Genomic DNA, 14,442 nt, shown 5'->3' on the forward strand with positions numbered 1-14,442 from the left:
TAGATAGATAGATAGATAGATAGATAGATAGATAGATAGATAGATAAGGGTTTTGTACATCTCTCAATCATCATTGTACTGCATCTTTGCCCCCCACAATAAAAAATACTTTGATCATGAATCTAAGCATTTAATTAATGCATCTTACAATATTATTGGGAGATATAGTGACAACTGCTATTTCTGTACTTTTTATGTAAGTAGTCTATACTGATATAAAGCTTTTTTTTTATTAGAATTTCCTGAAGTATTTGGTAATATAACTGTTTTTATTCATCATATTTAGATGCACCAGGCTCTACTAAAGCTTTGATGCTCACTGATGGACTCATTGATTCTGTGGACAACATGGTCCTCTCTGAATTATCGATTAGAATTTCCTGAAGTATTTGGTAATATAACTGTTTTTATTCATCATATTTAGATGCACCAGGCTCTATTAAAGCTTTGATGCTCACTGATGGACTCATTGATTCTGTGGACAACATGGTCCTCTCTGAATTATCCAACATGAGTGTTCTGGCACTCAGCAACAACGTCATTTCTAGCATCATGGGGAATGCCTTTCAGAACCTCTCTTTTCTAACTACGCTGTTGCTGGACCATAACTGCATCTCCAGCCAATCCCTGGACAGCTCCACATTTTCATGGCTCCACAGACTGGAGACTCTCCAGCTTGGTAACAACAATTTGAATGACATTGAAGGCTGCTGGTTCCAAAGCTCTAGAGCTTTAAAAACACTTCAACTAGAGGGGAACTTCCTCAACTGCTTGAACTCCACAACCTTTGCCCATGCTGATCTGAGGAACCTGGAAACATTGGACTTGTCCAACAACCTCATCGTGTACTTAGGATGTGATAGCTTCAGAGGGTTTCCTCGTCTCCGCAGACTCGATCTGTCCCGCAATCATCTACGCAGTGCTCCAGATGCATTCTCTTATCTGTCATGGCTCTCAGTGCTGAACCTTGATTTGAACCTCTGGAGCTGTACATGTGAGTTGAGAGAGCTGGCCTCATTTCTCAAAAGTTACATTCAGGCTCCTGAAAAAGTCTTGTACAATGGGCAGAGGATGGTGTGTGTGAATACAGATAATGCAGCTGTGCAAGATGTGCTGGAATTGACAGATGCTAACTGTGTCCCACCAAACAGGAATATAACAGTGGAGATTGTGGCTAAAAGATATATCACTTCTGAGCAATATATTAGAAATGTTGCTATTGCCATTGTATTTTCATTTTTGGGTGAGTATCTAATGCAAATGCTTGATACCAAAACTTTCTACCTATTTTCATTATAAGGCTGAGGACATGACTATACAGTCTTAAAGAAGTAGTTCACCAAAAAATTTGCTAAACATTTACACCCAAGATGTAGATAAGTTTGTTTTTTTATTGGAACAGATTTAGAGAAATTTAGCAACTTGCTCAACAATGGATTCTCTGCAGTGAATGTCCAAACAGCCGATAAAAACATCACAATAATCCACAAGTAATCCACATGGCTCCAGTCCATCAATTAGTGTCTTGTGAAATGAAAAGCTGCGTCTCTGTAAGAAGCAAATCCATCTTTAAGGGGTTTTAACTTTAAACTATCACTTCTGGCCAAAACACATGTCCATAGTCCATAATGTTCAGATAAAGAAACCAATCTATGTTTTATAGCCTGAGGGCCTAAGGTAAATTTTCAACTTTCATTTTTGAGTGAACTATTCCTTTTATTTATTCAAAAGTAAAGCATACATATAAGTCAAGGTGATTAAAAGAATGACATTTAATTGTTTTTGTTTTGATTGTTTTTGTTGTTGTTTATTCCAAAAATTCATGGGGTGTTACTGATGTGCGGAAACAAAAAAGAAGAAATTATATGCTCATGATTGTGCATTGAGGACAATTACTCTATTAAAATATCAGATCATTTTAAGACAAGATAAGATTGGTTTGTTTAGGTTGTAAAATGTTATGTGGTGTGACTGCACAGAAACATAATGGTATTTATAAATTAATAATTTAGGCTATTTTTCATAGATTACTTTTTTCCATGAAAAGTTATTTTAAAACATTTTTGAAAATAATAAATAAGATGTGTATGCTCACATATTCAAGTTGTATGAAAATATTTTATTTTTACTTGATAGCTGATTAGATCGACACCCCATGACAATTTATTAATACAATTATTAAATTATTAAATTAATAAAATATATATATACAGTATGTGTATGTTTATATATATTTATATATATATTATGCTTTAATTGTAGGTGGTGTTGGGATCACCCTGGGAATGATTGTCATTGCATACCACAAACTCAGTAAGAAATTTGAACTGGTGCAGGAGGAAAATAGAGTTGGGGAGTCCGGCCTGGAATCAACTCAGTGGAATTTCTGCCAAGGAAGGGACACTCTAACTAAGTGCCATGCACTGTACAACAGCAACTACAAATCCCATCAGCCCTGGGACAGAGAAGACTCTCCTTATCTGGGATCAGACATGCTGGAGAGTCATTTCACCTGTCACAAGTGCAGCTCTACAGCACATGCGGTAGGAAAGCACAAAAGAGAGATTGTCCTGCAGAAAGCTACTCATGTAGGTGAACAGCTGACTAATCGCCAACAGGAAGGGAATTATCAAAATTCTGTGTTGCAACAGAGGATCAAAGGTAAACTAGCAAGCACACCATTTGCTTTGAAATGTTTTAAAAGTGTCTGCAAAGGAAGAGGTTTTCAAACCTTTTAACTGCCATAGACCGACAAATATGATGACCTTCTTGCTGTATTTTTTTGAAAATATTACAAATACGCATAAAATTATTATCTGGAAAAACATTTAATATTATAATATGAATAATGATACATTTAAATAAAATTATATATTTTATAATCTACCATTAAGAATATTATTTTAGGAAGAAAACATATAATAGAACAAATGAGTGTTTAATCTCATGATTTCCAACCAGTATTTATTACTTCAGTGTTATTTATAAACTATTATATTTATAAATAAATATTTTTGTCATATTTTATAATTTTTATTATTTTCTTTTATATTTCTGTTTAGTTTTAATTTATTTTTAATTTTTGTTTTTGTTATAGTATAGTTATAGTCGATTGTAACTTATTACATATACAAATCCATATTGCATACATAAGTTATTATATATAAATCTATATCAGTATTTAAAACAAATCTTTTGTAAACAACCAACTGTTAACTGCATAGCAGCACCTTCCATTTCTTCAATTCCAGTGGTGACATCTAGTTTATTTAGATGTTTTATACCTCTAAGCACATTCTCAAATGTCTGTTTTAAATTACTAATTTAATTAATTTAAATTTCAAATGTCTGTTTTATTCACAGATATAGGTGGACAAAGACATAATGAGAGAGAGAGTTTGGCAGGCATTCCAAACAACTATCTGGGCAGTCAGGGTACTTCTTCCCAACATAGTGGGGGTTCAAACGACATCTCAGCTGTCAGAATACGGCAGCTGGCCCTCAGTAATAATTTCTCTGCCCTCCAGAGAGGCACATTCAGACCCCCAGACCAAATCCACGATGAAATAACTCAAGGAAATCCCTCACTTTTAAAGCACCAGGCTGAGGACGGTGCTCAACCGATTTACCAAACCATCAGTTGTCTGCACTGTCATCAGACTTATGATTACAGACAAGCTGGGAGTAATAACCAGAACTTTACGTTTACAACTCACTCACAGAACACAGTTCAAAACGGAGCACAGATGTACAATGCCATGCTATACAAAGACAACTTGGGTTATGACAAGTCAAATGCTGGGAGACATGGTGAAAGTCAAGCTACTGAGCTGGGCTTTAAATTAGATTCTCAAAGAAGTGTTACTTTTGATCTAGCTGGGACTGAGGAACATGTCCTCACCACAATGGCTGACAGACACAAAAAGGAAAGCAGGATGAAGGACTTTAAAACATCTGCACAGAAAACCCACCGAAAGCTGGGTAAGACTAAGAGTAGCACACAAGGACACTTAAAAACCCAGATAACCAGAGGACATGCAAAGAGGACACTGAAAGTTAAATTAAATTTAAACCCCCTTCAAAAAAGCAGAGTTCATCCAAAGTCCACTGACAAAGAAGATATTGAAGAAGACAAGATGTACAAAAAGGGTAAGAAGGAAAAACTGAAAAGCAAAAAGGACAAAAAATATAAATTAAAATTAAATAAAACTAGCAAAAAATCTAAAGATAACATTGAATGCTCAGGAAGTGAGGAAGAGGAAAATGATACTATGCAAGATATCTCTAAAAAGAAGCGTGCTAAAAAAGGAAACAAGGAATCAAAGTCCCTGTCTAAGGATACAGATGATGTCACTATAGTAAAAGGTCAAAATTATATTTCTGTTCAGGGAGAAACTCAAATGGCATCAACACTCCCACTAACACTCAATTTAGCTCTTCCAGATGATCACAACTGTCTTACAGCTCCATCTCACCCCGATGATCTGGATTCCAGTGACACTCAGCAGCTATCCAATCCAAATATTGCACTTCCTGTGAGTGAATCCACTGCTCCACCGGATGTGGTGGATCAGTCCAGCAGTTCAGACCTGATTAGCTCTGGTGCACCTGTCATCCAAGTATATGTATCTTCAGCTGAGGGCTCACCAAAGAGGAAGTTAAGACTCATTTTACCCGAAAAAACAACCAACAGGCCACAAACATCACTCGATAAGAAAATCCGATAATGTTATTCCTTACAGATAATGTAACAGATAACATGCACAGCTTAGTTCATTTGATAAATGTCTGATAAATATGGACTTTTAATGAAGTGTAGTTTTGTTTTAAGTTTTTTGCATTTTATTATACACAAAAAGAAATGGTGTAGGATTTACTTTTTTAAACAATTTTCACTCAGAAATTACTAGTACATTTCGCAAATAGTTAAAAAAAGAAACAGCAAGTAACATTGAGGTAAACCTCAAATTTTAAAGTAGAAAGGTAGCATTTTCTTTTTAAACACACAAATAATCTTTTATTTGCACCATTTTAAAGAATATGTTTTTGTTAAATGTACAGTACATATGTAATATAATATGTATCATACAAGCAAGTATTTTTGTCTGCAAGGCCACAGATATGAAAAATCTCCTTGTCTTCTGTTATACAGATATATTTAATATTTGCATAGAGGTGCAAACAAGACAGCAAGAATACAAAGTGCGGCTTATCACACCATTTTATGGTCTGCAGATAAAAGGCAGTTTGGACCTCAGAGAAAACAGAGTCATTGTGCAGCTGCACATTGATGCAATGACTCGCTGAGTGAACATTTAGATAGCTGATATTGTAAAACAATGGAACAAAAAGATGAAAAGAACTGCAACAGTGAGGAGGAAGGAGAAAGAAAAGAACCAAAAACATTTCTGGGGATCTTTACAAGAGAGAAGTTCATGATGTTATGTGTTGTTATCGGACTGATTGCACTTCTTCTCATCATTACCTTAACTTCAGTGTTTGTGATCACAAGATCAGGTATGGAGACTCTTCAGTGTTTTTGAATATGTTACAATAAACTGTATGCCATTAAATATTGCTTGATATAGAGTTCAGAATTTTCCATATGCATCACCATTGATCAGGTACATATTATGAAATTGTATGCATTATGAATGTCAGAGTAAATTTAAAAAATCAATACTGATTTGTCCTGTTGAATGTTGTTCAATTTGAATACTGCTTGTGCGTGATCTCAGATGCTTCAGTCGACATGGAAATGGAGCCTTTCCCATCTGATGGAGACATGCTTGAATTTCTTCTCCAAATTGGAGAAATTCAGGAGAAAGATGGTCTTTATGCAACATGGTATCACGCAGCCAACAATAAATCTGAGATGAACAAGGCCTTGAACAGTAAGAGTGATCTTTTGTTTTATCTTAACAAGATTAACTGTTCAAGGTTGCGCTTTAATCAATTCAATTACCAGTTGCATAATAAACTTATTCCTGTGATATGCATTGTGTTAGATAAGAGATCACACCATTTATGTTAAGAGCACTGATAACATATGATATAATATAATATTACATATGTTATGTAAGGAAATACCTTAAAAAACTAATTTAACTGAATATATTACAGGTGATGTCATGATCCTAGAAGCTGATGTAAATGTGAAAGGTTATAACACAGCTAATGAAACCAATATTCCCATCATGGCCCATCCACCGGACATATACAGTGACAACACTCTGGAGGTGTGGCTGGAAGCTGTACTCAAATCAAAGAAAGGTGAACAACCTGGAACTGTACCTGGAACATCTGCTTTTATATACAGAAGACATAATGTGCATTGCTTTGTGTCTATTCTTCTTTAGGGATAAAGCTGGATTTTAAAAGTATCAATGCTGTGGAACCCTCACTGGATCTGTTGAGAGTAAAAAACCAAACGGGTATCAACCGCCCGGTGTGGATCAATGCAGATATTCTTCCTGGTCCTAATGTCCCTGTTTTCTGGCCAGTAATCAATGCTTCAGAGTAAGATCATAGTAAATATCTCATTTTAATAGTAAAACATGGATACTCTTCAATTTAGGCAAGTGGCTCTTAATACAATACAATACAAGTTTATTTGTATAGCACATTTAAAAACAACTGGTGTTAACCAAAGTGCTTTACAAAAGCTAAAGGAAAACAGACAGTAAAAAACACATAAAATGTTTAAACGATATAGGAACAATAAAAGTATGATAAAAAATGAAAAGCCTATGAAATAAGGTAGAATAGAGGGAAAAGTTTGAATCAAAGGATGTTAAATGCTGATGAAAATCAAGGGATATTGAAGACCATTGAGAAAAGTAAGTCTTCAAGGTGGATTTAAAAATTGACAGGGTTTGGGCGGATCTGAAGCTGGAAGGCTATTCCATAACTTGGGACCGATGACCGCAAAAGTGCAATCACCCCTGTTTTTAAGTCTAGTTCTAGGAACATATTGTAGATCAGAGTCCCCAGATCTGAGCAATCTTGCTTGTGAGGGCGGATGTAGTAGTTCATATAGGTACTGTGGTGCCTGGTTCCGCAAAGACTTAAAAACAAATAACAAAACTTTGTCAATTCTGTATTTGAGCAGTAGCCAATGAAGTGAAATCAGAACAGGTGTGATGTGTTCACCTAGCTGCGTAGCATTTTGAACTAACTGCAATCATGTGACCAGTGTTGGGGAAAGTTACTTTTAAAAGTAATACATTACAATATTGCGTTACTTCCTTAAAAAGTAACTAATTACGGTACTTAGTTACTTTTTATTGAATGTAATGTGTTACGTTACTTTTGCGTTACTTTTTAAATCTAGGCTGGGCTTGCTTGTTTGCTTTTAATATAAAAAGTTATGGCAAATGTAAAAGCACTTTCACACCAAAAGCCTCAGGCTGAAGGAAATGTAAATTCACGTCTGTACAGTAGAACACAGAAGTGACATGTCTGAGGGGCACCAATATACATAGAGTTAAAGTAGTCTAATTGGGATCGTACAAATGCATACAGGACCAGAGGCGTCATGCCCATTCAAAGTGAGGAGGCACGTGCCCCCTCAGATTTTTGAGCCAAGTGGATTTTGAATGCAGCTTCCAAAGGACAAAAAATAGCCGATTAATATTTTCTATATTTAATACAATCACACCGGCGTGATTATAACGTTCAGTGCGTCATATCATCAGCTGCTAAATTCAAATCTGCGTTCGCTGGCTGGCACTGAGCCAGATACAGACGCATTTTTAGAGCACTACGTATTAACCAATCACACACGATGCTGTTGAGCTTATGAATGCAATGACCAATCAGAGGTGTTCAGATGAGTAATCGCTCAAATGCCGGTTTTTTCTTCACTCGCTCGCTGAATGTATACCTCTTTCTGGCGAATTCTCTTGTCAGAAACAACGAAGTGCAAATATGTGTACGAATCTGTAAAGATCTTAATTTCATAGTGAAAACAGCTTCAGTGGTTTTAATGGGAGTTTTTGAGAGTGCTTGAACTAGACTGTCAGTGAAAATGTTCTTCGATAATGTAAATGTTCTTTGCTCTCTTTCTGTACAATGAAAGTGTTCTGATAAGTAGCCTAACTTGCAATGTTTTTATTCACATTAACTTTCAATGTTAAATTCACATTAAATATAAACTCAGTCATATTAAAATATGTTATGGCATGACATCCATATCTGTTAATTAAGTAAGTAAGATCATCTTTTTATGCATAGTTAATAGATTACATTATTAGGTTACTTTAACCATCGCCCACTATAGAGCAACATAATCTATAAGGTGAGAATGAAGATATTTTATGATAGATGTGTCATGTTCCTGTGGCTCGGTGGTAGAGCATTGCATTAGCAACACTAAAGGGCGTGGGTTCAATTCTCAGGGAACACACATACTGGTAAAAAATGTATAGCCTGAATGCACTGTAAGTCGCTTTTAAAGCATCTGCTAAATGCATAAATTAATTATTATATAGTTAATGCGTTTGGGGATGTTTCGAATAAAAAGGAAAAAATAAATAAAACATAAGTGCCCCCCCCCCCCCCACATTTGCTTAAGAAAATGTGTGGGAATCACATCCTGAGGGCAGCTAGTATGTTTTAAACTTGCAACAATCTCATTAAGGGAGTCCAAGGTGCTCAAAGACAGACCATGTAGAGGAGAAAAGGGGGACATCAAGGGGACAATCAACTCTGAGAGATATTTATGCTGGGAAGCATTGGCAGCTCACTGAAATGCAGAAAAGGAGTCCTTTAGGACTCCATAGGAGAATCTATCCTTATTCCACTTACGTTCAGCCCTTCTACAGATCTGTCTGAGCCAAGGCTTAGAGTTGTGCTTATGTTTTTTCCCCTTGAGAGGAGCAACAACATTTTAAATATTAGAACAGTTGGAATTAAAAAAGTTTAAATGTTCATCAGCATCCAGATAGCTTAAAGATGAGTACATGTCCTGATTGGCACGTAGTTTGAAATATAATGCAGTAAAATCGAGTGCATGACACCCCTGTACAAGACAGTTTCAAAGTTCTTAGCAGACAAAAAGGGCTTAACCTTTGCTAAAAGATGAAGATGATTGAAACAAGACCTAACCACAGCACATATCTGCTTCTCAAATTTAAGACTGTTATCAAGCAAAACCCCCAGATTCTGAACACAGGTGGTACTGTATGGTAACAGAGTATCAAGATCAAAGTCATGAATGCTGCGATCATTTGAACCAAACAAGATCATTTCAGTCTTACTCGCATTAAAACTTTAGAAATTACTAGTGAGCCAAAGTTTTAGTTTGTCCAAGCAGTCTAATATAGGCTTTAAGGCAAGCTTATCGTCACGCTTTATGGGCAGATAAATGTGTGTGTCATCAGCATACAGATGAAAAGATACACCATATCTAGATAAAATAGAACCCAAAGGGAGCATGTAGAGATTGAACATTTCCAGGCCAAGAATAGAGCCCTGAGGAACACCAGAACTTAAATGTATATCAGAGGAGGAATGGTGCTTGAGGCAGACCATTATAGCACCATACCCCAAAGGCCCACACATGCTTCTAGACATGATAAGAGAATATTGTGATCGACCAAGTCAAATGCAGAGCTAAGGTCTAGCAAGACCAAAGCCATAGATTGCCAGGTAGAATTATAAGAGGGCCGATTCGGTGCTGTGACTGGCTTTAAAACCAGACTGAAATTTCTCATGTATATAGTTATCCTTCAAAAAAAGACAGACATTGGCTTAGGACAGCTTTTTCAAAAATGTTTGAAATATTAGCTGATAGCTTGAAAAACTTGCTTAAGAAAATGTGTGGGAATCACATCCTGAGGGCAGCTAGTATGTTTTAAACTTGCAACAATCTCATTAAGGGAGTCCAAGGTGCTCAAAGACAGACCATGTAGAGGAGAAAAGGGGGACATCAAGGGGACAATCAACTCTGAGAGATATTTATGCTGGGAAGCATTGGCAGCTCACTGAAATGCAGAAAAGGAGTCCTTTAGGACTCCATAGGAGAATCTATCCTTATTCCACTTACGTTCAGCCCTTCTACAGATCTGTCTGAGCCAAGGCTTAGAGTTGTGCTTATGTTTTTTCCCCTTAAGAGGAGCAACAACAGTTGGAATTAAAAAAGTTTAAATGTTCATCAGCATCCAGATAGCTTAAAGATGAGTACATGTCCTGATTGGCACGTAGTTTGAAATATAATGCAGTAAAATCCTCACTTGAGCAGTTGGTAAAGACACGAGTCAACCGTGGACGGGGTTGATGCTTATGTGTAGTTACAGTAAAAGGTAAAGAGAACAGGCTGTTCTGGTATTTAGACCAAGCAGCACTGCAAGTATGATGCTGTGCATTGCTTTTGTACAAGAGTTATTCAAACTAGAAGTTGAGTAACTTACATTATAGACCAAATATTTCCAGTTATGTATATGTATATTTTTCTCCACCAAAGGTCATTTTACATAAAACAATGCAATGTCTCAGAAAACTCAGAAAGTTCACCTAATGTTCTCTTATGATTTACATTTAGTTATTTTTGGGAAACAATAACATTCTAGGAATGTTGTCTGTAGGTTCTTTTCAGAATGTTGTTGTTGTTGTGGTGGTGGTTTTTTTGTTGTTTTTTGTTTGTTTGTTTGTTTGTTTTTTAGTCCGAAAACTGAAAGCAAACCTACAGTACCCATAATATTCATGAAAAAGTTATTTTTTAGATTTTATTTTAATAATAAAAAATGATTATTCCCAGAACGTTTTGGGAACCAAAAATAGTTAGCTGGGGTAGTTGTGATTCATTCCTGAATAAAACAGTTGAGTTAAATGAAAAAAAAAAAAAACATATATTTTTCTCCACCAAAGGTCATTTTACATAAAACAATGCACAGTCTCAGAAAACTCAGAAAGTTCACCTAATGTTCTCTTATGATTTACATTTGGTTATTTTTGGGAAACAATAACATTCTAGGAATGTTGTCTGTAGGTTCTTTTCAGAATGTTGTTGTTGTTGTGGTGGTGGTTTTTTTGTTGTTTTTTGTTTGTTTGTTTGTTTGTTTGTTTTTTAGTCCGAAAACTGAAAGCAAACCTACAGTACCCATAATATTCATGAAAAAGTTATTTTTTTTATTTTATTTTAATAATAAAAAATGATTATTCCCAGAACGTTTTGGGAACCAAAAATTGTTAGCTGGGGTAGTTGTGATTCATTCCTGAATAAAACAGTTGAGTTAAATGAAAAAAAAAAAAAAACAGGGACTCGCTTATTAAAACAGGCAGTTGTTTCATTCCTGAATGAATTACTGTGATTAAACAAATTGAGGGAATGAATGGTTTAATAAATGGTCACTCATATGGACGATCACTTATCTCCACCTACTGGCGTAACTGTGTAACGTGAAGAAACAGGCCCTGAAAAATCTTGTCAAAACGGGGTCTGGAATGCAATTAATATGTACAGTGGGGCAAAAAAGTATACAATATTGGTTATCTGCCTTATTAGAGTTTTTTTTTAGAGGTTTTGTTTGATATTGGACATGTAATTGTACAACTGCTCAACAAAAGTTTATTTTATTAACCCAAAATGATTCTTCTTCGCATAAAGGAAGACCAATTCCCATGTAGATTTTGCATTGTCTTTTTCATGCATTGTTTTTCATGCAAATTCGCTGTACTGATCAACAGAAAGCTACTTGGTTTTAGAATGACTTCTGTAATCTTTAGCAAATGTTTAAAATGTATATACATTTTTAACACTGTACATTGTAATGTTGTTATGCCTAAATTAACATGAAACATTTCAAATTATTGACTTTATTTTTTATTTATTTAAACAGAATAGCATAGGTTTTTATTTATCGGTTATAGCTCATAACATGAAAATAATTGTCAGAATTTCTTATTTTGTTCCTTTTTTTAATTGTTTTTCAGTTTCGGTCATAATTTTAAATTATCTCTAATTGTTTATATCAGTAACACAGGCATCTTCTTTTCTCAGAGCTGAGAAACAGACCCAGAAGATTCTATCCAGGTGGGGACATAATTGACTATTTCAGGCCGATGAACCGTGATGGACTCAACATCCAGTGGGACACAGTGACCAATAAAGATTATTTGCTATATCTGCTCGAAGGTGTGATTTTAACAGCTGTGATAATGTGAAAATGCATAGATCTTGATCAATAGTAATGCAAGTATTTTTTGCAGACAGCCAAGGGGGAATGCTGGTGATCCCAGTAATATCTAGTGTAGGTCAACCAAACATTCCCGTCATTCAGGGATCCCAGCCTGAACTGCATCTACAGGACTGCCTGGAGCTGATTCTTGCCTCCAAGAAGTCGTGGGGAATCTACCTAAGGATAAAGTCCCAGAGTCAGCTGAGCCTCACATTGGAGCTCCTCCGTCAGGCATATGACAGAGACCTGCTGCACCACCCCACCTGGGTCAATATGGACATAGCACACGGAGCTTTCTATATTCAAGACTATGTGACAGGAGCGGAATTCTTGAGAACCATTGATCAAATCTTTCCATATGTGACCTTGGCTCCAGGTTGGCCTAAAGAGGTTCTTGATGAAGGCTACAAACCAGAGTTGGTGGTGGACATGGTGCAGCTCTTCCAGGGGGCATGGCAAGATGTTTCACTGCAGCTGCATGCTGAGACCCTGTACAGGACTGTGACTGGATGTAGAAGCCTTCTCCATGCACAATCACGCTTCTCAATGACTCTGGAGCATCGGGCAGAGGACAGAGGCCTCAATACTTGGACTGCAAGCTTAAAGGCTATCAGAGCACAGAACAGACAGCAGAGCTTCTACAACATGCCTAATATGTACAGAGAACATATAGCAAATCTGTCAGCCTGAAAATCAAGATCATACAGCACTGACAAAGACATTGCAAAATGACAGTTAAACTGTGGTTTCAGTAGTTCACGGACAAGATTGTAAACCTGAAAATGTACATAAAAAGATTGATTTTTGATAATTGAATTATTTCATAGATGTAATAATTGTGATTATTAATTAGTTTTTTTTTTATATAATTTTTTTCATACATACATTAGAAGTAGGGCATTTAACACTTTTAACAATAACTTTATTTAAATTCAGTTGCCAGTCTTTACAAATTTTAAATTGAATCATTACATGTTTAATCATAATGACAAAGAATTAGTAAACACAATAAAACTGTCATTTTCTATACATCCCTGCACCAAAAATAATACTGCTATAAGACAGGACAAAGCAAAGAAAAACATTTTAGTATTCAATTTTTTTTTTTTTTTTTAAGTGACAAATAATGTTTTGGTGTAATATGTAAATATTATTATGGATCCCAGTGTTAGAAATTAGGTTTATTTTTAAAGATATTTCAGCATGATGTTATGTGAACCTGTTGCACTGTAACAGTGGCTTTGCAAAATGGCTGTTAGAGCACAAGGGGTGAATTTAAAAAAAAACTCACATGTCAACAAGGATTACTCTGTTTCTGCACTGTACATTTTAGCATTTATATAATTTATCGATTTTTCAGATTTGTATTATTTTTATTTATGTACTTTTAATGAGTACTGTTTTTTTATTATTTCTATGGAAAGCGCTTTGAATTGCCATTGTGTATGAAATGTGCTATATAAATAAACTTGACTTGCTTAAACTACTTAAACTCCGCGAACCGGATAGTAAAAAATGTTTATGCTTCATTTGCAAAGCCTTCCTTATATGGTATCAGCCCATATATGGTATCATTTGAAAGCTTAGAGTCTTCTTTACAAAGAATACCATTACTTTTGGTTTTATGATAAAAAAGCAGTAAAATTAAGCTTAGAAATGTATTCGACCCACACACGAATTTCTGCCTAATGCTTGCGAATAATTTTTCCGAAGAATGTGTATTTTTTATATTTTTCACAAAACAGTCAAGTCATATATCCCAAGAAAGCTCTCATTCTCAGGAATTTGACTGTGTATATTATTTCATTGTGTGATCGAATGATCTTCAATAGAATCGCTATAGAATGCGCTTTTGCTCCGTTTTTTGATAGAATCATTATTTTGAAACGTAAAAGCACAGCTAACAATCTGATAAACGATGTATTGACAGTAAAGTACAGCACAGGATGCGTTTTAGTAAATATACATGGATATTATTACAGTGCTGTGTTTATAAACAGCTATTTCTTTGTTTCACATTCTGAAGACCAGATAGCAGCTGCGAGTTCATGCCAGAAGCAGTTAGCTCGGAGCTAGCGGCGCAGCTCGAGTCTGATCTCCAGGCAGGATGCTGATGCTGAGGCAGGCAGGATGCTGACAGAGGTAGGATGCTGAAGCAGAGATGATGTAGGGGACAGGAGACTAAAATTATGAACATAAATTAAATTATATAAAGCTGGAGGATGTGGATTCTGTTTTAGATTGTAATAAACCACATGGATTT

At 35.6% G+C, this 14,442-nt stretch overlaps 2 protein-coding genes across 2 annotated transcripts in view; both read left to right on the plus strand.

Annotated features, from left to right (window-relative positions):
* Window positions 1-4,727, plus strand: part of lrrc53 (leucine rich repeat containing 53) — a 6,509-nt gene extending 1,782 nt beyond the window's left edge. The window contains exons 3-5 of the mRNA XM_016277158.1: window positions 425-1,243; window positions 2,263-2,661; window positions 3,364-4,727. Coding sequence (XP_016132644.1) covers window positions 425-1,243; window positions 2,263-2,661; window positions 3,364-4,727 — 2,582 coding nt within the window. The remainder of the gene's footprint in view (window positions 1-424; window positions 1,244-2,262; window positions 2,662-3,363) is intronic.
* Window positions 4,728-5,339: 612 nt separating this feature from the next.
* On the plus strand, window positions 5,340-12,869 carry fam151a (family with sequence similarity 151 member A). The gene is made up of 6 exons (XM_016277160.1): window positions 5,340-5,517; window positions 5,739-5,894; window positions 6,124-6,273; window positions 6,360-6,519; window positions 11,985-12,136; window positions 12,211-12,869. Exons 1-6 carry the CDS (start codon window positions 5,340-5,342, stop codon window positions 12,867-12,869), a joined length of 1,455 nt encoding a protein of 484 aa, XP_016132646.1.
* Window positions 12,870-14,442: the final 1,573 nt, after the last annotated feature.

Source organism: Sinocyclocheilus grahami, unplaced genomic scaffold (assembly GCF_001515645.1).
Source record: "Sinocyclocheilus grahami isolate Dianchi unplaced genomic scaffold, SAMN03320097.WGS_v1.1 scaffold109.1, whole genome shotgun sequence".
Classification (NCBI taxonomy): domain Eukaryota; kingdom Metazoa; phylum Chordata; class Actinopteri; order Cypriniformes; family Cyprinidae; genus Sinocyclocheilus; species Sinocyclocheilus grahami.

Coding starts and splice junctions, on each gene's coding strand:
- fam151a (XM_016277160.1), top strand. CDS start 5,340: ATGGAACAAAAAGATGAAAAGAACTGCAACAGTGAGGAGGAAGGAGAA. Junction 5,895..6,123: donor GATGAACAAGGCCTTGAACA/GTAAGAGTGATC, acceptor AATATATTACAG/GTGATGTCATGATCCTAGAA. Junction 12,137..12,210: donor TTTGCTATATCTGCTCGAAG/GTGTGATTTTAA, acceptor TATTTTTTGCAG/ACAGCCAAGGGGGAATGCTG.